The sequence below is a fragment of the Trichechus manatus genome, unplaced genomic scaffold (assembly GCF_000243295.1).
Source record: "Trichechus manatus latirostris isolate Lorelei unplaced genomic scaffold, TriManLat1.0 scaffold00057, whole genome shotgun sequence".
NCBI lineage: Eukaryota > Metazoa > Chordata > Mammalia > Sirenia > Trichechidae > Trichechus > Trichechus manatus.
The window spans coordinates 7,981,452-8,005,216 of record NW_004443993.1 but is presented as its reverse complement, the minus strand read 5'-3'; the positions used below and the strand labels follow the sequence as shown (position 1 = coordinate 8,005,216).

The window sequence follows — 23,765 nt, the reverse complement described above, 5'->3', positions numbered from 1 at the left end:
TATGTTAAAGAGGATTAGGGTGGGATTGTAACACCACCTTTACCCAGGTCACATCCCTGATCCAATGTAAAGGGAGTTTCCCAGGGGTGTGGCCTGCACCACCTTTTATCTCTCAAGAGATAAAAGGAAAGGGAAGCAAGCAGAGAGTTGGGGGCCTCATACCACCAAGAAGGCAGTGCCAGGATCAGAGCGTGTTCTTTGGACCTGGGGTCCCCACACGGAGAAGCTCCTTGTCTGGGGGAACATTGATGAGAAGGCCGACAGAGAGAGAAAGCCTTCCGCTGGAGCTGACACCCTGAATTTGGACTTTTAGCCTACTTTACTGTAACAAAATAAACTTCTCTTTGTTAAAACGATCCACTTGTGGTATTCCTGTTAGAGTAGCACTAGATGACTAAGACAACGTTCCTGCTGCTATTTCTCCATTTTTTCCCCTACAAATGTGCAGGAACTCACTACCTATACATACTAAGATTTTATAGCCTGGGCTGATGTTTAATTTGACAGGTTGCATACTTTATCACACTTGAAGAGAACAAAAATAATGCATTGCCTTGTATCTGATTCAATGTCTTATACATATCCTAATTAATTTCTCTCCTCATGTCAGTAAGATTGCCTTAACTGATGAAACCTTCTAATATTCATGGTGTGCAGTTCTGTGCTCTGAAATGTGGGTTTGTTGCTCATTTGAATATGCATTTAACTCAGGAAAATATGACTGGATGGAAAATGACTTTGTTTATAATGAAAAGGGACATAAAAATTAATGATAATTTTAAAGTGGCTGTAAAATTGAACTCATTTTTAATCTCATGCTTTAATAAAACATGAAAAAAGGAAGTTGGAATAATTAGGTAAGAATAAAGACCTGGTAAAAAATAATAGCTACCAATGATAAATGGTACAAGAATACAGTATTAGGCTATTTGATCATAAATATAGCTTCTGCCCCAAGTTTTTAAGAAAACCAACCAGTATTTTAGTTACACCCTTGGACTGTTTTGAGAGGAGCGGGTGGGAGAGGGAAGGAAAAAATCAGACAAAACAAAATGGTCTTAAAACGAGCTGAGCCAAAAATCAACCAGATGTTGGCATTAATAGCAATATTCATGGGAAAAATTCATAGTACAAAATACTGTTAACATGGAAGCCAGTGAAATCAAGCAAAAAAGACATATGGGTCCCAGTAAAATATATTAAATTGTAACATTATTGGTATGTGTTTGGATTTTGGAGCCCTGGTGGCATAGTGGTTAAGAGCTCAGGAGCTAATCAAAAGGCCAGCAGTTTGAATCCACCAGCTGCTCTTTGGAAAAATCTGTGGGGCAGTTCTACCCTGTCCTGTAAGGTCGCTATGAGTCGGAACTGACTTGACAGTAATGGTTTTTTTCTCTTTGTTCTGTTTTGATTTTAATAGAGAATTTTGTACTTGACTGCTTTCAGGTGAATTCTGCTAAAAGACTGTAAACAAAGGAAAATAATAAATAGCAACCTGCTGAGTTGGGGGGAGACAAACGTGGTTGTTGTTGTTATTGTTCGTGCCGTCAAGCCTCATAGCACCTGTGTACGACAGAACAAAACACTGCCTGGTCCTGCGCCATCCTCGCAATTGTTGCTATGTTTGAGCCTATTGTTGCAGCTACTGTGTCAGTCCATCTCATTGAGGGTCTTCCTTTTTTTGCCGACCGACTTTCCATATACTTTTGTACAGAAAGTAACAATTGAGAATTGAACTTTTATTGAATAAAATGAGATAACATATTAGAAAAGGACACCGATAGGAATAGGGTCAAGTATAAAGAGAAAACCACCACCTCTCTGCCCCAATGTTACGACCTGTCTATATGTACACGCTTTTGCCCAGTAATTTTATAGTGTTCTCGGACTTTTGCTCAGAAATGACTAACTATTGTGTAAGCCTTGTCAATTAGATTACCACAAAGATAAATCGTTTACTTTTTCTCTTGTGGGCATAATTCCTGGCTCTGCATTTTTTAAGACAAAGTATGATTTCTTTGCATTAAATGTGCTTCGCTCTTAGCCAAAAAAAAAAAAAAAAAAAAAAAAAAAGACTCCCTAGGCAGTATATATCATACTCTATCCAAGTTTCTCATCTGCCTCTTGCTGAAAAACAAGTCTTGCCATATTACAGAAAAGACAGAAGGGGATGAATTCAAAACTGGTACTGAGTTTCTAATTTGCTTCTGGACACTTAATGCAAGAGAGGTGATTTACCAGCCAGAAGAACACAATTCCTTGGGTTAATTGAGATAATATCCTTTTTGACTACAAAGTTAGAACCACCTCATTCATCCAATTTCACAACCAAGAATCTTCCCACACAGTCATTCTGTTATCATTTTAATGCTTCCTTTCTTCAGTAATATTTCCTTTTTATGTTGAGATCTTTCTTAACTTGCCATTTGAAAAATACATTGGTAATGATACTTTAGTAAATAGATGATATCTAGTTGAAAAAATTTAAAAAAAAAAATTTAGAAAAAGATTGAGAAAAAAACACAAATAATACTGAGAGTTTTCTAAGGCTGTCTAAAAAATTGCAACAAGCTTGGTGGCTTACAACAATAGAAATGTATTCCCTCACAGTTCTGAAGGGCAGACGTCCGAAATTAAGGTGTTGGAAGAGCCACATTCCTTCTTGAGGTTATCTAGGAGAGTCATTCCTTGCTTTCTCCAGCTTCTAGTGCCTGTTGGCATTCTGTTATGGGTTGAATTGTGTCCCCCCAAAAATGTATGTCAAGTTGCCTAGGCCATGATTCCCAGTATTGTGTGGTTGTCCACCATTTTGTGTTCTAATTATCCTATGTGTTGTAAATCCTACCTCTATGATGTTAATGAGGCAGGGTTAGAGGCAGTTATGTTAATGAGGCAGGGCACAATCTGCAGGATCAGATTGTATCTTGAGTCAGTCTCTTTTGAGATATAAAGAGAGAAGAGAGCAGGGAGGAGAGAGAAGGAGAGGGACCTCATACCACCAAGAAAGAAGAGCTGGGAACGGAGTGCGTCCGTTGGACCCAGAGTCCCTGTGCTGAGAAACTCCTAGACCCAGGGGAAGATTGATGACAATGATCTTTCTCTAGAGCTGACAGAGAAAGCCTTACCCTAGAGCTGGCACCCTAACTTGGGCTTCTAGCCTCCTAAACTATGAGAGAATAAGTTTCTGCTAAAGCCATCCACTTGTGCAATTTCCGTTATAGCAGCACTAGAGAACTAAGACACATTCCTTGTGGTGACATCACTCCAGTCTCTGCCTCTGTCTTCACATGGCTTCTCTTCTTTCTGTCTCCTCTGTGTGTCTCTTCTAAGAACATTTTTCATTGGATTTGGGCCTACACAGACAATCCAAGATGAGCTCATCTCCAGATCCTTAAATTACTTACATCTGAAAGACCCCTTTTCCAGATTAGGTCACATTTACAGGTTCTGGGGATTGAGATATGGACATATGTTTTTGGGGGCTCCCATTCAAACCCCTAGACCTTTTAAGGAGGCATATATAAAAAATCATTAATTTCTAAACTGTCACCTCCCTGCTAATTATTAAGAAAGCTATGTTGACTTTCACTTAAATGCTTGTGGGAGAAAATGATCCCTTGGCTCAGAGCACAAAGTCTTCTCAGAAATACTCTAGGCCACCAGCAAAAATATTTACTCTCTTCTAATGAATGAAATGGCTTACAAAATGATGTTTAAGAGTGTAAAAGCCTGGTTATTGTAGTTCTGCTTTTACTTCTTGTTTACATACATTAATATTCAATGGAGCAAGAGAAATACAACCAGACTTGCTATTTTTTTTAATGATTTAGAACACAGTCTGCCATTTCTGAATGATATGGGCACACTTGTTCGCATTCCAATGACATAATAAAATGCTGAGCTTAGGAGAGACCATTCCTAATGAGTGAGTAAAATTTGGGATGATCTTTTAAACTATGTTTAAAATACTTTTTGAAGATTTGGGCTGTGTGTAACTAATGGCTTCTCCTCAATGACTATGTTGTCTAAATAAAATAAATAAATATTCACATACCAGATCTTCCATTCGAGTAGCTGATCAATATGTTTCAGGATAGACAGTGCTAGAAATAATAGATTCTATTCCAGCTGATGTCCTCAATTCACCAAATTGATCTGTACCAGTCTCAAGCCTAATATATGTCTGATTTCCACATTTGTGCAATGAAGTACAATTATTAAAACACATTAACCTGTTGCTGTCGAGTCGATTCCGGCTCATAACGATCCTATAGGACAGAGTAGAACTGCCCCATAGGGTTTCCAAGGAGCGCCTGGTGGGTTCGAACTGCCGACCTTTTGGTTAGCAGCCGAGCTCTTAACCATTTTGCCACCAGGGCTCATTTAAAACACACACACACACACACACACACACACACACACACACACACACACACACACACACACACACACACACACACACAAATGCAGAACTCCACCTGAAACACAGAAAACTCTTAGATTGCATTATCTAATGTAATGGTCTACCGATTTTTTAGAGTGGATTTCTCTAAAATCTTAACTGTGTAAATCTAAATTATCTAAATCTTAACTATTTGTCCCATATCCTGCTCTCTGCCCTCCCCCCTCCTTCAAAACAAATGCCCAGCGCAAGCCTAAGAAGAGGATTGACATTCATGTCATCACAAGACGTTTGGATACAAGAGGTATAATTTGCAGTGGAAGACAGGATAGATGTCAGAATAAATCAAGTCACTCCTTTAACTGTCTTATATGAACCTGCAGTCATAGTTAAATTGGTTTGTTCTCTACACCTTTAACCTGTGTTGTTTTCCCTCGACTCTTCAGTCTTGTACATACCACTTCACTTCTCTTCCTATGAGAATGAAACCTACCCATCTTTGAGGTAAAAATTCGCAAGCCAGTATTTCTCCCACAACTATCCTAACAACCTCGTATCAAAATAAACTTCCAAACTAGAAGTGCAGTTATTGTTCTTGTAGAAAACTTGTGACCCTATCTATGTTTTTCAAGAAATATTTTTAGTTTTATCAAATAAGACTTTAAAAGCCTAGAAGTCAGAGAAAATGTCTTTAATTTTTAGTATCCCCACTGCCGTAAACACGGCAGATTATGTTTAATAATCATTCAATAAGTAATTTTTATGTAGTAATTCTGGTAATAAATGCCATTTGGCTTTTTAAGACACTAGTTACCACAAGAAATGTACAGATTTATTTTTTTCTAATAAAGCAAATGCCTGAAATATGGAAAATCCACCCATTTAGGCTTTTTACTAATGTCAATTAAGTGGTCAAGAATATTTGAAAATGAAACTGTGACTCAGGTAATAACGCATTATATATTATACTGAACTCATCTATATCTGTAAGATGAAAGCATTGAAACCTACTAAGGTGACTTTCAAAGAGATTCTAAAGTGCTGTGAAAACAAGAGCAACAAGGAGATCTATTGTACTTTGGATTCATTGTAAAGTCCACGTTCCATTCATAATATTTACAATATAAAAATTGGACAAGTAGTATGGATAGAGAGAAATAATAAACCACAAAGATGCATAAGTTATATAGATCAAACCTGATATAAACAATAGATATTCACATTGTCTTAGTTATTTAGTGCTGCTATAACAGAAATACCACAAGTGGATGGCTTTAACAAAGAGAAATTTATTCTCTCACGGTCTAGTAGGCTACAAGTCCAAATTCAGGGCACTCGCTCCAGGGGAAGTCCTTCTCTCTCTGTTGGTTCCAGAGGAAGATCCTTGTCATCAGTCTTCCCTTGGTCTGGGAGCGTCTCAGCACAGGAACGTCAGGTCCAAAGGACGCACTTTGCTCCCAGTGCTGCTTTCTTGGCAGCATGAAGTCCCCATGTCTCTCTGCTTGCTTCTCTCTTTTATATCTCAAAAGAGATTGGCCTAAGACACTAATCTTGTATATCTCATCAATATAACTGCCGCTAATCCATCTTACTACATCATAGTGATAGAGTATACAACACATAGGGAAATCACATCAGATTACAAAATGGTAGACAGTCATACAATACTGGGAATCATGACCTAGCCAAGTTGACAGATATTTTGGGGGGACAGAATTCAATCCATGACACAAGTGTTCCTACGGAAACTCCTTAATAGGGCCCGCACATTAAAACTGCCAAAATTAAACTATTATCAGAAATTGCTGATGTTGAGGCGGAGCCAACATGGTGCTGTAGACAGAAGCACCATGCCGTCCCTCTGCAGCAAAGACCCGAAAAACTAAGTAAAACCGATACAAATGTCAATCCTGGAACCCTAAGTACCAAATGAAGGAATAAAGAACTCAATTAAGCACCTAATGGAATAAAAAACTGACAGAGAACAGAGAGCTACAGAGTGGAGGTCCCATACCAGCTAACGTGGCAGAATTTGCCATCTTGGGCTACAGCCACCAAAGAACTCAGACAGGGAGTATGGAAAGGCAACTTCACGGAGCTCCCAGCAGGAGACAGTGCACCCGGAAACCAGGGATACAAGCTTTCCCACTCCCCCATTCTTCCCTCTACAAGGCCTCTGCTGCTTGCCAATGGGCCACGAGGCCACGGATGCTTGGCTGGAGAGACATTAACTCACTGTTGCCGGGTGCACCCCGCCCCCACCAGCTGACCACTTCAGCTCCATTTTCTGTTTGTTTGCTTTTTTTCTTTGCTTTTTGAGATTTTTTTGGATTTTTTCGTTGTTGCTTTTCTCTCTCTCCCTTCCTTCCTACTGTTTCTCCTACACAGCTAGCCCCATATGCCATCCCCTCCGCTTCTTGAAAGACTGTGATTTTTTTGGTTTATTTGCTTTGTTCTTCGTGTGTGTGGTTTGTTTGTCTGTTTATTTGTTTGTTTTCTGAGATATATATATATATATATATATATTTATATATATAGGCTTTTTTTGTTGCTTTCCTCTCTCTCCCTTCTTTCCCTCTGTTTCTCCTGCCCAGTTAGCCTCGTGTGCCATCCCCTCCCCTTCTTGACAGGCTGTGATTGTTTGGTTTGTCTGCTTTATTCTTTTTTTTTTGTTTATTTGTTTGTTTTTTGATTTTTTTTGGCCTTTGTGTTGCTTCTCTCTCTCTCCCTTCCTTCCTTTCCTTTCTCCCAGCCAACTAGCCCCATATGCCATCCCTTCCCCTTCTTGACAGGCTGTGATTTTTTGGTTTGTTTGCTTTGTTTTTTTTTTTCCTTTCCTTCTTTTTTTCCTATTCTTCTCTCTCCTGTCCTTTCTTGCACCCACCCAACCTTGTGCACCACCCCTGCACCTTCTGGAGAGGCTGTGCTGCGCAGCTCAGTTGGAGAATCACTGGGTCTGTGCCACCATCACCGGCCGACTCCCCCAGCGCCATTTTATTTGATTTCTTTATTGTTTGTGTTTTTCCTGTTTTTTTTTGTAATTGTTTCTCCTCTCCTTTCTTTCCTTTCCTCTCTCCAATCCACCCAGTGCCGTGTGCCACCCCCAACTTCTTGGTAGGCTGTGCTGTATTGCTTGGCTGGAGAGCCTCTGGCACACAGCCTCCCCAGGTCTGTGCCACTCCCACAGGCCAGCTCCCTCAGTGTCATATTTTATATTTTTCTCTGTCTTTCCCCTTCTCCTTTTCCTTCTCCCTCCTACCTTGGCCTTTGCTGCCTCCACCACTTCATGTTGGGCTGTGCTGTGCCACCCACTGAGAGAGACATCAGCTTGCCACCACCCCATTCAGTCTTGCCCCCAGCTGCCAGCACACCCACCACTGTATTTTTATTTTTCTATCTGTTTAATTGTTGGTTTCTTCTCTATCTTTCCCTTCTCCTGCCCACCTAGCACTGTGCACCACCCATGCTGATTCTTGACAAGCCAAGCCACACCACTTGGTTAGGGAGCCAGCAGCACACGGCCTTGCTAGGTCTGCCCCACGCTTACCTGCTGAATCTTACTGCACTGCCATTTTATTTACTTTTTTATTTTTATTACTTCATTTTTTGCATTTTTTCTTTTTTTGCCTTTGTTTCTCTTTCTTCTTTCTCTTCTTTCACCTACCTATTTAATCAAGACAGCGATTTGGGATACAATCAAAAGCAAAAATTTGTGTGCTATCAGAGTTCCAGAACAGGGTGAGAAAACGGAAAACACAGAGAGGATCATTGAAGATTTGCTGACAGAAAACTTCCTAATATCATGAAAGATGAAAAGCTGACCATCCAAGAAGCTCAATGAACCCCATATAGGATAGATCCCAAAAGAAAAACACCAAGACATATCATAATCACACTTGCTAAAACCAAAGACAAAGAAAGAATCCTGAGAGCGGCTTGAGAGAAATCAAAAGTCACATACAAAGGGGAAAAAATAAGACTAAGCTCTGATTACTCAGCAGAAACCATGCAGGCAAGAAGGTAATGGGATGACATATATAAAATCTTGAAAGAAAAAAAAAACTGGCAACCAAGAATAATATATCCTGCAAAACGCTCACTTAAATATGATGGTGAAATTAGGACATTTCCCGATAAACAGAAATTAAGGAAATACGTACAAACAAAACCAAACTTACAAGAATTATTAAAGTGAGTCCTTTGGTTAGAGAACCAACAACATCAGACAACAGCCTGAATCTAGCACATAAGGCAGCATTAGCCAGATACCAACCTAGATAATGAACTCTCAAGGATAAAACAAAGCTAAAAAATTTACACTAGGGAAACAGATACTTCAATCTGTGAATGACAACAACGCCAGAACAATAAAAGAGAGAATAAACGATATAAGTATAGAACTTTTAAATGGAGAAGAAGTCAAGCCATTATCAAGCAATAAAAGACTGGGAAGATAGGGTTAAATTTCAAGGTAACTGCAAAGAAAGTTAACAAAACTACTCTACTTATCAAAGAAGAAAAGCAAAAAATATCAGTAAATACAAAATCTACAAAATGAAAGAAATGAAAAAAATACACAAACAAAATGAATCTGGCACAGAAGAGTAAGAGGGACAAAGAAAACATCAGCACCACAAGAAAAGCACTACAAAATGACAGCAATAAACTCACACCTATCAATAATCACACTGATTGTAAATTGCTTAAATGCACCCATAAAGAGACAGAAAGTGACAGAAATGGATTAAAAAAAACCAAGACCCATCCATATGCTGTCTACAAGAGACACCTTAGAAACAAACACATAAATTTATTAAAAATCAAAGGATGGAAAAAAAGATCAAGCAGATACCAAAAAAGAACAGGAGTGGCAATACTAATATCAGATAAAATAGACTTTAAAACAAAATCTACCATAAAAGACTAAGAAGGGCATTATATAATGATTAAAGGGACAATCAACCATAAAGACATAATCATAATAAATATCTATGCACCCAATGACAGGGCTCCAAAATACATAAAACAAACTCTAACAGCACAGAAGAGAGAAATTGATAGTTCCACAATAATAGTAGGAGACTTCTACACACCACTGTCAGTAAAGGACAGAACATCTAGAAAGAAACTCAACAAAGATACAGAAGATCTAAAGGCCACAATCAACCAACTTGACCTCACAGACATATATAGAACACTATACCCAACAGTGGCAAAGTAGACATTCTTTCTAACACATATGGAATCTTCTCCGGAATAGACCACATCTTAGGCCAAAAAGCAACCCTCAATGAAATCCAAAACACTGAGATAATACAAAGTATCTTCTCTGACCACAATGTTATCAAAGTAGAAATTAATAACAGGAAGAACAAGGAAAAAAATGCAGGGAAACTGAATAACACCTGGCTTGAAAACCAGTGAGTAATAGAAGAAATCAAAGATGGAATAAACAAATTCCTAGAATCAAATGAGAATGAAAACACATCATACTAAAACCTTTGAGACACAGCAAAGGCAGTGCTCAGAGATCAATTTATAGCAATAGATGCACACATCAAAAAAGAAGAAAGGGACAAAATCAAAACATTCACTACACAACTCGAACAAATACAGAAGAGCAAAAGAAGCCCACAGGCACCAAAAGAAAGGAAATAATAAAGATCAGAGCAGAAATAAATGAAACAGAGAATAGAAAAACAATAGAAAGAATCAACAAAACCAAAAGTTGATTCTTTGAAAGGATCAACAAAATCGACAAACAGTTGGCTAAATTGACAAAAGAAGAAAAGGACGCAAATAACCTGAATAAGGAATGAAATGGGGGACATTACAAGAGACCCAACTGAAAGAAGAAGGATCATAACAGAGTACTATGAAAAACTACAATCCAACAAATATGAAAACCTAGAGGAAATGGACAAATTTCTAGAAAGACACTACCTATGCAAACTAACACAAACTGAAGATGAAAATCTGAACAGATGCATAACAAGAGAAGAGATTGAAAAGGATATAAAAAAGCTCACACTACCTGACCTCAGAACCTACTATACAGCTACAGTAATCAAAACAGCCTGGTACTGGTACAATGACAGACACACTGACCAATGGAACAGAATTGAGAACACAGATCTAAGTCCATCCACCTATGGTCATCTGATCTTCAACAAAGGCCCAAAGTCCATCAGATGGGGAAAAGACAGTCTTTTTAACAAATGATGCTGGCAAAACTCGATGTCCATCTGCAAAAAAATGAATCAGGACCCATACCTCACAAAATCCACAAAAACTAATTAAAAAAGGATCAAGGACCTAAATATAAAACCAAAAACTACAAATGGCATAGAAGAAAAAATAGAGTCAATGCTAGAGACCCTAATACATGGCAATTAACAGGATACAAACCATAACTAACAATACACAAACACCAGAAGATAAGCTAGATAACTGTAATCTTCTAAAAATTAAACACTTATGCTCATCAAAAGACTTCACCGAAGGAGTTAAAAGAGAACCTACAGACTGGGAAAAAATTTTTGGCTATCACAAATCCGACAAAGTCCTAATCTCTAAAATTTGAAGGAAAATCCAACACCTCTACAACAAAAAGACAAGTAATCCAATTAAAAAATAGGCACAGGATATGAACAGACACTTCACCAAATAAGACATTCAAGCAGCTAACAGATACATGAGGAAATACTCTTGATCACTAGCCATTAGACAAATGCAAATCAAAACCACAGTGAGATACCATCTCACCTCGACATTACTGGCACGAACCAAAAAAACAGAAAATAACGAATGTTGGAGAAGCTAGGGGAGATTGGAACTCTTATGCACGTCTGGTGGGAATGCAAAATGGTGCAACCATTTTGGAAAACAATATGGAGCTTCATTAAAAATCTAGAAATAGAAATACTATATGATCCAGCAATCGCACTCCTAGGAATATATCCTAGAGAAATAAGAGTCGTCACATGAATAGACACATGCACACCCATGTTCATTGCAGCATTGTTCACAATAGCAAAAAGATGGAAACAACCTGGGTGCCCATCAACAGACGAATGGATAAACAAACTATGGTACATACACACAATGGAATACTACACAACGATAACATTGATGGACCTGTGAAGCATCTCACAACATGGGTGAATCTGGAGGTCATTATGCTGAGTGAAATAAATCAATCACAAAAGGACAAATATTGTATGAGACCTCTACTATAAAAACTTATGAAAAGGTCTACACAAAAAAAGAAACAATTTTTGATGGTTACGAAGGAGGGGAGGAGTGGGAGGGAAAAACACTAAATAGACAATAGATGAGTGGGAACTTTGGTGAAGGGTAAGACAGTACACAATACTGGGGAAGCCAGCACAGCTTGTCCAAAGCAAGGTCATGGAAGCTTCCTAGACAGATCCAAACTCCTTGAGGGACCAAATTACTGTGCTGAGGGCTCTGGGGACCATGGTCTCGGGGAACATCTAGCTCAATTGGCATAACATAGTTTATAAAGAAATGTTCTACATCCTACTTTGGTGAGTAGTGTCTGGAGTCTTAAAAGCTTGTGAGTGGCCATCTAAGATACTCCGCTGGTCTCATCTGGTCTGGAGCAAGGGAGAAAGAAGAAAACCAGAGACACAAGGGAAAGATTAGTCCAAAGGCCTAATGGACCACAACTATCCCAGCCTCCACTAGACTGAATACAGCACAACTGGATAGTGCCTGGCTACAACCACCAACTGCTCTGACAGGGATCACAATAGCGGGTCCCAGATAGAGCTAGATAAAAATGTAGAACAAATTCTAACAAAAAAAGACTAGACTTACTGGTCTGACAGAGACTGGAGAAACCCCGAGAGTATGGCCCCCAGAAACCCTTATAGCTCGGTAATGAAGTCACACCTGAGGTTCACCCTTCAGCCAAAGATTAGATAGGCCCATAAAACAAAATGAGACTAAAGGGACACACTAGCCCAGAAGCAAGGACAAGAAGGCAGGAAAGGGCAGAAAAGCTGCTAATGCGGAACCAAAGGTCAAGAAGGGGAGAGTGTTGACATGTCATGAGGTTGGCAACTAATGTTGCAAAACAATATGTGTATTAATTGTTTAATGAGAAACTTGTTTGCTCTGTAAACCTTCATCTAAAGTACAGTAAAAAAATTTAAAAGAAGAAATTGCTGATGTTAACTTGAGAATAAACAAGGGCTCCCTGAGTAAATAATAAAATTATAAAATAATAATAATGACAAGAACAACAAGGTAAGTTGACTTCCTTCTAGAATGATTTAAGCAGCGGAGTATACGTGAATTATCAAAATTCTATTCTGATCCCCTAGTCTGAAACACAACTGCAGTTTGTGCTCATTATTACGTCACTCTTCGTAAATGCTCTGAATAAGATAGCTGGGTGAAAGAAGGGGGGTAATTCTACTCCCCTCTTTACCATTACGTGACTTATTTCATCAGGGTTTTTGTGATCAAGCGTCTCAAACTTCAGATAAAAAATAATTCCATAACCCTTCTTTCACTCTGCTTCAGAAAATACCAAGCAGAATTCTGTTAAGCAACGCCTATAATGTACATCATTCCAAAATAATAACTTGTTCTCTACATGGTGCTTATTCATTTTCTATTCATGTATGTCAACTATTCTAGAGACTTCTAAAGTGTATTGATTTTTCTGATTTAAAATGTTTGCATGTCATAAACTCAAAACATCTATATTCTTTGCATAAGGAAGTTTTTTTTTGCTGGGGGGATGCTGAGCTTAACATTGTAATTTACATTGAACGCACTGAACTTAGAATGCATTCTGGGAGTTATAAATATTCATTTCTCCACAGGGTAAGAGACCTATTTCTAAGATCATTCAGCTTAAATTTATTCTCCAAAAATACTATGACAGTTAGGATTCATTCCTGATGAGATTTATGACAGACATCAGGAAATGGATATAATCTAGTTTGACATTTTTAGTACTCCTGAAGAGCCTAACTTTCTAGCATACTGAAATAATAAAATGATGGTTTAATTGCTTATTAATGGACATCTACTTCTGGTCAACATGGAATAACAAGGACTAGAATTCCCCTCCTGCCTGGATACACTTAAAAGAGTAGTAATAACAAACAAGATACAGGAAACAACAGATTTTAGACATTGAATAGCAGGCATATCAGGTCAGTGATTTCTGAGAGAAGGTAACAAAGTGAGCCCTTTGTTGGATTGCCCCAGTTTATCAGCTAGGGAGCGTTTCCAGGCTGCAGAAGAGGAAGGGGAAACCCAGAAGGAGCCCAGCGGTCTCCCTGTATTGTGGACACAGTTTTGGGAGTCTGGGTTGACCAAAGCAGCTGTGGGGAAGTGTGCCAGACAGGAGAGGAATGGACAGAAAGAGAACTACAGAGATCTGCAGAGGGTCTCTCTTGAGTCTTCATCTGTGTACGATCAATGAATGTATGTGTGCAAGGAAAGTCTCCAAGGCTGGGGCGGGGGCCCTCAAAAGGAGCAGAGGAAAAAATCCTTGGTGCCCACTCAGGGGTCAGGAGTAAGTGTCTTTACACTAGCCAGAATGGAAAACTGTGCAATTCAGGGGAATTTAGGTAGAGTGGGAAGAAAGGTATTGCCTCAGCATTGGAAAAAATTACCTGTATGGTAAAGAGTGCTCTGATACTGTCTAATACCTTAAAAGCAAGTCTCAAAAGGGTCAAAGTTTTTCTAAGTAACTTAACTGCATTCTAGAACTAAACTCAAGAATATTTATAAAAATATAAAAATCTCCAGCAGTCAACAAGGTAAAATTCATAATGTCTAGGAAACATACAAAAAATTATCAGACAAAAAAAAGATGGGAAGATGCAGCTGTTAATGAGAAAAACAGAAATGGACCCAGAAATGACATTGATAAAAGAATTTCAGGACATGAATATTGAAATGTTGTTATTGTTATGTGCCGTCGAGTTGGTTCTGACTCATAGCGATCCTTTGTACAACACAATGAAACACTTCCCGGTCCTGTGCCATCCTCACAATCATTGCTATGTTTGAGCCCATTGTTGCAGCCATTGTGTCAATCCATCTTGTCGAGGGTCTTCCTCATTTTTGCTGACCCTCTACTTTACCAAGCATGATGTCCTTCTCCAGTGACTTGTCCCTCCTGAAAACATGCCCAAAGTACCTGAGACAGAGTCTTGCCATCCTCCCTTCTAAGGATCATATTGGGTGTGCTTCTTCCAAGACAGATTTGCTCGTTCTTGTGGCAGTCTGCAGTGTATTCAATACTGTTCACCAGCACTATAATTCAAAGGCATCAATTCTTCTTCGATCTTTCTTATTCATTGTCCAGCTTTCCCACACATATGAGGCAATTGAAAATATCATGGTTTGGGTCAGGTGCACTTTAGTCCTCAAAGTGACATCTTTGCTTTTTAAAACTTTAAAGAGGTCTTTTTCTGCGTATTTGCCTAATGGATCCTTCGATTTCCTGACTGCTGCTTCCATAGGCATTGATTTTGGATCCAAGTAAAATGAAATCCTTGACAACATCAATCTTTTTTCCATTTATCATGATGTTGCTTACTAGTCCAATTGTGAGGATTTTTGTTTTCTTGATGTTGAGGTATAATCCATACCAAAGGCTGCAGTCTTTGATCTTCATCAGTAAGTGCTTCAAGTCCTCTTCACTTTCAGCAAGCAAGGTTGTGTCATCTGCATATTGCATGTTTTTAATAAGTCTTCCACCAATCCTGATGCCACACTCTTCTTCATATAGTCCAGGTTCTTGGATTATTTGCTCAGCATACAGATTGAATAAGTATGGTGAAAGAATACAATCCTGATGCACAGCTTTCTTGATTTTTAAACCATGCAGTGTCCCCTCGCTGTGTTCGAAAGATTGCCTCTTGGTCTATGTACAGGTTCCTCATGAGCACAATTAAGTATTCTGGAATTCCCATTCTTCCCAATGATATCCATAATTTGTTATGATCCACACAGTCAAATGACTTTGCATAGTCAATAAAACACAGGTAAACATCTTTCGGTATTCTCTGCTTTCAGCCAAGATTCATCTGACATCAGCAGTGATATCCCTCATTCCACATCCTCTTCTGAATCTGACTTGAATTTCTGGAAGTTCTCTATGGATGTACTGCTGCAACTGCTTTTAAATGATCTTCAGCAAAATTCTACTTGTGTGTAATATTGATGATCCTGTTTGGTAATTTCTGCATTCTGTTGTATCACCTTTCTTTGGAGTGGGCACAAATATGGATCTCTTCCAGTCAGTTGGCCAGGTAGCTCTCTTCCAAATTTCTTGGCATAGATGAGTCAACCCTTCCAGGGCTGCATACATTTGTTGAAAAATCTCAACTGGTATTCCATCAATTCCTGGGGCCTTGTTTTTTGCCAGTGCCTACAGTACAGCTGGGACTTCTTCCTTTAATATAATTGGTTCTTTGATCATATGCTAACTCCTGAAATGGCTGAATGTCGATCAATTCTTTTTTGTACAACGAATCAGTATCTTCCTTCCACTTTTTTTTGATGCTTCTTGTGTTGTTCAATATTTTCCCTATAGAATCCTTCAATATTGCCACTCAAGGCTTGAATTTTTTCTTCAGCTCTTTCAGCTTGAGAAATGCTGAGCGTGTTCTTCCTTTTGGTTTTCTAACTTCAGGTCTTTGCACATTTCATTATAATATTTTACTTTGTCTTCTTGAGCTGCCCTTTGAAATCTTCTGTTCAGTAATTTTGCTTCATTTCTTCCATTCACTTTAGCTACTTGACATTCAAGAGCAAGTTTCAGAGTCTCTTCTGACATTCATTTTGGTCTTTTCTTTCCTGTCTTTTTAATGACCTTTTGCTTTCTTCATGTATGATGCCCTTGATGTCATCCCACAACCTGTCTGGTCTTCGGTTATTAGTGTTCAGTGCATCAAATCTATTCTTGAGATGGTCTCCAAATTCAGGTGGGATATACTCTAGGTTGTATTTTGGCTTTTGTGGACTTGTTTTAATTTTCTTCAGCTTTAACTTCAACTTGCCACATGAGCAATTGATGGTCTGTTCCACAGTTGGCCCTTGGCCTTGTTCTGACAGATGATATTGAGCTTTTCCATCGTCTCTTTCCACAGATGTTGTCGATTTGATTCCTGTATTTTCGATCTGTTGAGGTCGACGTGTATAGTCGCCATTTATGTTGTTGAAAAAGGTATTTGCAATGAAGAAGTCGTTGGTCTTGCAAATTCTATCATGCGATCCCTCGTGCCATTTCTATCACCAAGACCATATTTTCCAACTACTGATTCTTCGTCTTTGTTTCCAACTTTTGCATTCCAATCACTAATAATTATCAGTGCATCTTGATTGCATGTTTGATAAATTGAAGTTGGTAAAAATCTTCAATTTCCTTATCTTTGGCATTAGTGGTTGGTGCGTAAATTTGAATAATAGTCACAGTAACTGGTCTTCCTTCTGGTGTATGGATATTATCCTATCACTGACAATGCTGTACTTTAGGATAAAAAACCACATTGTTGTCAAGTAGATTCGTAGTGACCCTATAGGAAAGAGTAGAACTGCCCCATAGGGTTTCCAAGGAGTGCTGGTGGATTCCAACTGCCAACCTTTTGGTTAGCAGACTGAGCTCTTACCCACTGTGCCACCAGGGCGCCAAAGCAACAGACTGACATTTGTGAAATGCTTGCAAGAAATGTACTGAGTAGCTGTCTGTAAACATGAAAAAGCAAGGGAAATTAAGGATGAGATCTGGACTGTTCTGACCCAAATAAAACACTTTCTTGAAAAATACAGACAATGGAGGAAAAGTTTTCAATTGTTTGAATGACTGAACTTAATGTTGGTACAATGAGAGACCCACATAGTCCTTTATTTTATCCGTTTGGTTTTACAAATGCCAATACAGGTTATAAAATAGAAGAAGGCATTGTAAGGATTATAAAAACAGGAGGAAGAAGAGGGGGAGATTTGGAGATTTTTTAATAGCGTGTTCACGTTTTCGACTCCAAAAAGATTTTTTCTCCTCTTGTTCAGTAATAGTATTCACCTTTTGTAATGGATCCTTCTAAATAGCCCTAGAAAATTCATGAGGTGTAAGACGATGCATCTGCTTTGGACCTCAGGAAGTAGAAATTGGGAAAAGAGTAACAAATAGAATGGTATGTATTATTAGTGAATCACCTTGAGGCTGTCCTTAAAGACTGTTTGAAAATGCCTATAAGTTTAGAAGACACTAACCAAAAAAAAAAAAAATTCTGTCTTGGAAGAAGTACAGCCAGAATGTTCCTTAGAAACAAGGATGGCAAGACTTTATCTCACATACTTTGGACATGTTGTCAGGAGGGACCAGTCCTTGGAGGACATCATGCTTGGTAAAGTGGAGGGTCAGTGAAAAAGAGGAAGACCCTCTATGAGACAGACTGACACAGTGGCTGCAACAATGGGCTGAAACATAGCAACAATTGTGAAGATGGTGCAGGACGGGGCAGTGTTTTGTTCTGCAGTACATAGGATCACTATGAGTCAGAACCAACTTGACGGCACCAACGACAACAACAAATCTTTATCAGAGCAGATCGCCAGGTCTTTGTCCTGCAGAGCCGCTGTGTGGGTTTGAAGAGCCAAGAGCCAACCTTTCGGTTAGCTGTTGAGTGCTTAACCATTGCTCCACCAGGGCTCCTTCCATAAAGTTGTCAGCCAAGAAACCCCTATGTAGCACAGTTCTACTCTGGAACACATGAGGTCACCACGATTCGGAATTGACTCACCTCAATGAGTTTTGTAATTTGCAAGGTAAGAGCTAAATAAGTGGAGTGATGAAGGTGATGATGGAGAGGAGGAAATCAGTCCTTGGGGACTAAAAAGGGTAAGCAAAATGCGACAAGGACTCAGTTGAAAAGGGCTCCTTCCCTCCTTTCTGGAGGAAGTTTCCAGATACCGATTTTTTCCCCCTTGGCCTTTGGCCATAAGTAGACTTACCTCCTGATAGAGCCAGCAGGATGCTGAGACCTGGAACAGAGAGAAGAGGGGACAGTTCAGATGGGGAATGCCCAGGGCTCTGCTTGGGGCCTTTTCTCCTACTGCTCAACTCTACACACCAGCTTCACTGCACACTCTCCAGGCAAGACAAACACCATGGCATTGTATATTATTGAGGCATGGGTGGAACATGTGGCTGCAGCTTGTGTCCTGATTTCTGACATTCCAGCAGCTATTTCAGCGTTTTCTCCAAGACTGGGACCAAAAGGCCAGTCTGCTTTCTGTATTCAACAGTAGAGCTTTACTGAGGAGCCCTGGTGATGCAACTGTTAAGTGCTCAGCTGCTAACCAAAAGGTTGGTGGTTCAAACCCACCAGTGGTTCTGCGGGAGAAAAGACCTAATTATCTGCTCCCCTAAGGATTACAGCCAAGAAAACCCTAACAGGGCAGTGCTACTCTGTCACAGGGGTAGCTATGAGTCAAAATCGACTCGATGACACCCAGCAATAACAACGATATCTTTACTAGTCTGCTCGTCTAACCCAGCACTGTCCATTAGCAATAAAACATGATATTCTGATATTTGCTACAAGATGGATAAGTGAAGTCAGTCACAAAAGGACAAACATTGTATGATCCCACTTACATGAAATATCTGTTTTTGTTAGCTACCATCGTGTCAGCCCCCGACTCATGGCAACCTCATGCACAGCGGGATCAGGTGTATGGAATTCATTGGCTAGTTTTCAGAAGTCAATAGCTAGGCCTTTCTTCCTAGACCGTCTTTGTCTGAATGCTTCACTGAAACCTGTTCAGCATCCTAGCAACACTCAAGCCTCCACTGACAGATGGGTGGTGGCAGCAGATGAGGTGCATTGGCCGGGAATGGGACCTGGGTCTCCCATATGGAAGGTGAGAGTTCTACCACTGAGCCACCACTGCCTCGTCCCACAGCCCCAACCCTTCGTGAACACTCCTTCACTGTCTTCTCCCTGTCCTGCCTCCCCTGGGCTTCCTGGGGTCACCACGCAATCAACTACTTACACCCAAGTCCTTGTCTCAAAGTCTCCTTTGGGGAGCCCGACCTAAGAGACTTGGTGTGAGAGATACTAATAGGACAGACAGTTATTTCTGGAGAAAGTGCCAAATTGGGGGGAGCAACCCAGGTTAGCGCCAGGGGAGGGGACTTCTTTGTCGCACTCACCTGAGAGGAGGAGCAGGTACCTGCTGCCCATAGTGCCGAGACCCGGGCGGCCACCACCTGAGATAATCAGGAGAATGTTAGCGTGCTGTTGTAGTTGCTGAGTGCCGTCGAATCGATTCCGACTCATAGCGACCCTACAGGACAGAGGAGAACTGCCTCAGAGAGTTTCCTAGGCTGTAATCTTTATGGAAGTAGATCTCCAGGTCTTTCCTCCTTTGGATCAGCTCGTGGGTTTGAACAGCTGACCTTTCGATTAGCAGCTGAGTGCTTAACTGTTGCACCACCAGGACTCCTTTAGCATACTATACAGAACGACAAATATGTATGACTCGATGGCACCTAACAACAACATATACCATATTATCTAAATACAATATATAATTATACAAATATTATATATTTATGTATAGTATATAAATATATATAATATGATAAAAAATATGACATATAAATCTGTGGGTTCCCTGGGTGCCACAAAAGGTCAAACACTCGACTGCTAACCAAAATGTTGGCCATTCAAACCCACACAGAGGTGCCTTGGAAGACAGACCTGGCAATCTGCTTTCAAAAGGTCACAGCTTTGGAAACCCTATGGAGCACAGTTCTACTCTGACACTCATGGGGTCTTCATGAGCCTGAATCGACTAAACAGCAATTGTTTTTTCTTTTTTTAATATATACAGACATATAAATATAATCTATAAATATATAATCTATAAATTAAAGATTTAGAAATTGTATCTAATAAATTATATATGGTTACATAATATATAATTGATATACAATATATTTATATAAATATGTTTCTATAATAGGTAAACTACCTCTCTTAAAAAAAAAGCCAAACTCACAGCCATTGAGTTGGTGCCGACTCATAGCACCCCTACAGGACAGAGGAGAACTGTCCTACAGGATTTCTAAGGCTGTAAATCTTTACAGAAACAGACTGCATCTGTCTCCAGTGGTGCTGCTGGTGAGTTCTAAATGCGGACCTTTCAGTCAGCAGCCAAATCTTTAATCAGTGCACCACCAGGGCTCCTCATTTATATATATTTATATAATAGGTAAACTACCTCTCCTATTTTATAAGAAAGGTTAACATTCCATACACAATTTTATATCTATGTGTGTGTGAGTGTATCCATTCACAAAGTCATACATACATACATGTATGAGCATATACAAATGCATCAAATGCACGCATATGTGTATATATGTTTTTGTCTTTGCATGAGATCCCTGGAAGATGCCTAAGAAACTGCTAACACCGCTTGTCTTTGAAAAGAGGATCTGAATGCCTGGGAAGCAGGGCAGGAAGGAGACTTTTCACAGTTTGCCCTTTTGTACCTTGTGAATATTGAACCAAGTGGTTGTATTTTCTATTCAAAGAATTAATGGTTTCTAAAGGAGTAAATAATGGAAGTATTAGACATCACCGAAGTCCCTAGTGGTGCAAACAGTTAATGCACTCAGCTGCTAACTGAAAAGTGGAAGATTTGAGTCTACCCAGAGGCACCTTGGAAGAAAGGCCTGGTGATTTACTTCTGAAAAATCAGCCATTGAAAACCCTATGGAGCACAGTTCTACTCTGACACACATGGGGTTGCCATGAGTTGCAGTTAATGTGACAGTAAATGATTTCTGTATTTTCTTAGACAGCACTATAACTTATCTTTTCAAAGAAGACTTTAAAAAGTAATGCAATAAATGTTTGCCCTATGGATATCATTTTAAAATTTAAGAAGAACTGTCCTAATGTTATTTCAGTGAGTAATTGAGCTTAGGATAAAACTTTCAGTGTAGATTAGCAAAGATGATATGCTCTGCAAATCTGCTAAGCCACTCAAGAAGTGGTGCCATCGGTGATAAAGACGCTGATGAAGATCTAAATGGTTTGAAGACAGTCATTTCACAACATGTAAGTGGAAATAAAGGCAACAACCAAATATGTGTAACAAAAATAATTTGATACCATATATGAAAATAATGCTATGGGAGGCTATTAAAATAACATAGGAATTGGTATCCCTGAATGGTACATGTGACAAATGTTGACTTGACAAATGTTGTGTTTTCTATATATTTTTTTAAAACTTTTTTTTATTGTACTTTAGATGAAGGTTTACAAAACTAATAGTTTCTCATTAAACAGTTAGTACACATATTGTTTTATGACATTGGTTAACAACCCCATGATGTCAACACTCTTCCTTCTTGACCTTGGGTTCCCTATTACCAGTTTTCCTGTCTCTTCCTGCCTTCTAGTCCTTGTCCCTCGGCTGTTGTGCCCCATTAGTCTTGTTTTGTTTTATGGGCCTGTCTAATCTTTGGCTGAAGGGTGAACCTCAGGAGTGACTTTATTACCGAGCTAAAAGGGTGTCCGGGGGTCATACTCTGGGGGTTTCTCCAGTCTCTGTCAGGCCAGTAAGTCTGGCTTTTTTTTGTAAGTTAGAATTTTGTTCTACATTTTTCTCCAGCTCTGTCCAGGACCTTCTGTTGTGTTCCCTGTCAGAGCAGTCAGTGGTGGTAGCCGGGCACCATATAGTTGTACTGGACTCAGACTGGTGGAGTCCATGGTAGCTGTGGTCCATTAGTCCTTCGGACTAGTCTTTCCCTTATATCCTGTTCTCTTCATTCTCCCTTGCTCCTGAAGGGGTGAGACCAGTGGAGTATCTTAGATGGCAGCTCACAGGCTTTTAAGACCCCAGACGCTACTCACTAAGGTAAAATTTAGGACATTTTCCTTATAAACTATGTTGTTTTCTATATTTTTACAACACACACACAAAAAAAGGGACAAAGCGATTGTGATATAGCATTGGAATAAAATGGCAGTTATAGAGCAAAATACATGTCACATTTAAAGGAATTATCAATGCTAACAGGGGCATGGCATTATGAGTAATTTTTAAATTCTTCTTAGTCAAATGTAATTATAAGTTTCATACATTACTTTGGTAATATGAAAATAATAATAGTAATAAAATATTTTCGTAGAAGAGGAAACAAAAGGGCAAACAAATGGTTTCTCTAGGCAGCTGCATCCCTTCTTTGTGGTCCTGTCTTGAAGTATCCATTCCAGTTTTGTCTCAAAGTTTGGAATCCTTTAGGGCCTGCCTGTGTACCTGTGGGGTAATTCTCTCTCAATGCCTCACCCACAGTTACGCACTGACTATAAGACACTTAGATGGCATTCACTGCACCTGAGTTTGAATCCCAAATCCACTGTTACTACCTTAGTGGCCCTAAGGTGGTGACTGTACCACCGAGCCTCAGTTTTCTTATCTGCAAAATGGGGCTGAGAAAGAGCATGTACTTCATACTTCACACATACTGTGCTGATTCATTGAGATGACCTTCCACAGCATGTGACCTCTGCCTGACACATGGCAAGTGCTAGATAATGTTAACTGTGATGAGAACAGTGAATGATAATGGCAGTGATGGTGGTGATGGTACTGTTGGTGGTGGTGGTGATGGTGGTAATGGTGAATATGATAACGGTAGTGATGGTGGTAGTGGTGGAGGTGGTGATGGTGATGATGGTGATGGTGGAATGTTGGTGGTGATGATGGTGAACATGATAGTAATGGTGGTAGTGGTAACAGTGGTATTGGTGGTGGTGAAAGTGGTGATGGTGATGGTAATGATGGTGTTTGTAGTGATGGTGGACATAATAGTAATGGTAGTCGTGGTGATGGTGGTGGTGAAGGTAGTGATAATTGTGGTAATGCTGGAGGTGGTGGTGGTGAAGGTGGTGATGGTGGTGGTGATGAGGGTGGTAATGGTGGTGATGATGATGGTGGAGTATTGGTGGTGAGGATGGTGATAGTGGTAGAGGTGATGGGGATGGTGGTGGCTGTGGTGGTGATGGTGGAGTATTGGTGAATGATGGTGGCAGTGGTGGTGGTGATGGTGGAGTGTTGGTGGTGAGGATGGAGATAGTGGTAGAGGTGGTGGTGATGGTCATGGCTGTGGTGGTGATGCTGATGGTGGTAGAGGTGGTGGTGATGGTGATGGCGGAGTGTTGGTGGAGATGATGATGATGGTAGTCGATGGTAGTGGTAATGGTGGTGATGGTGGTGGTGACGATTGCCATGACAGAAATGGTGATGGTGGTGGTAGTTGGTGGAGATGATGATGATGGTA

The 23,765-nt window shown here is 39.7% G+C and overlaps 1 protein-coding gene across 1 annotated transcript in view; it reads right to left on the bottom strand.

Annotated features, from left to right (window-relative positions):
• Positions 1-23,765, bottom strand: part of LOC101346747 (adhesion G protein-coupled receptor E4-like) — a 64,654-nt gene that overhangs the window by 37,032 nt on the left and 3,857 nt on the right. The window contains exons 2-3 of the mRNA XM_023733082.1: positions 19,617-19,673; positions 18,413-18,442 (exon numbers count right to left, since the gene is read on the bottom strand). Of these exons, the coding sequence (XP_023588850.1) occupies positions 18,413-18,442; positions 19,617-19,647 (61 nt within the window). The 5' untranslated portion in view covers positions 19,648-19,673. The remainder of the gene's footprint in view (positions 1-18,412; positions 18,443-19,616; positions 19,674-23,765) is intronic.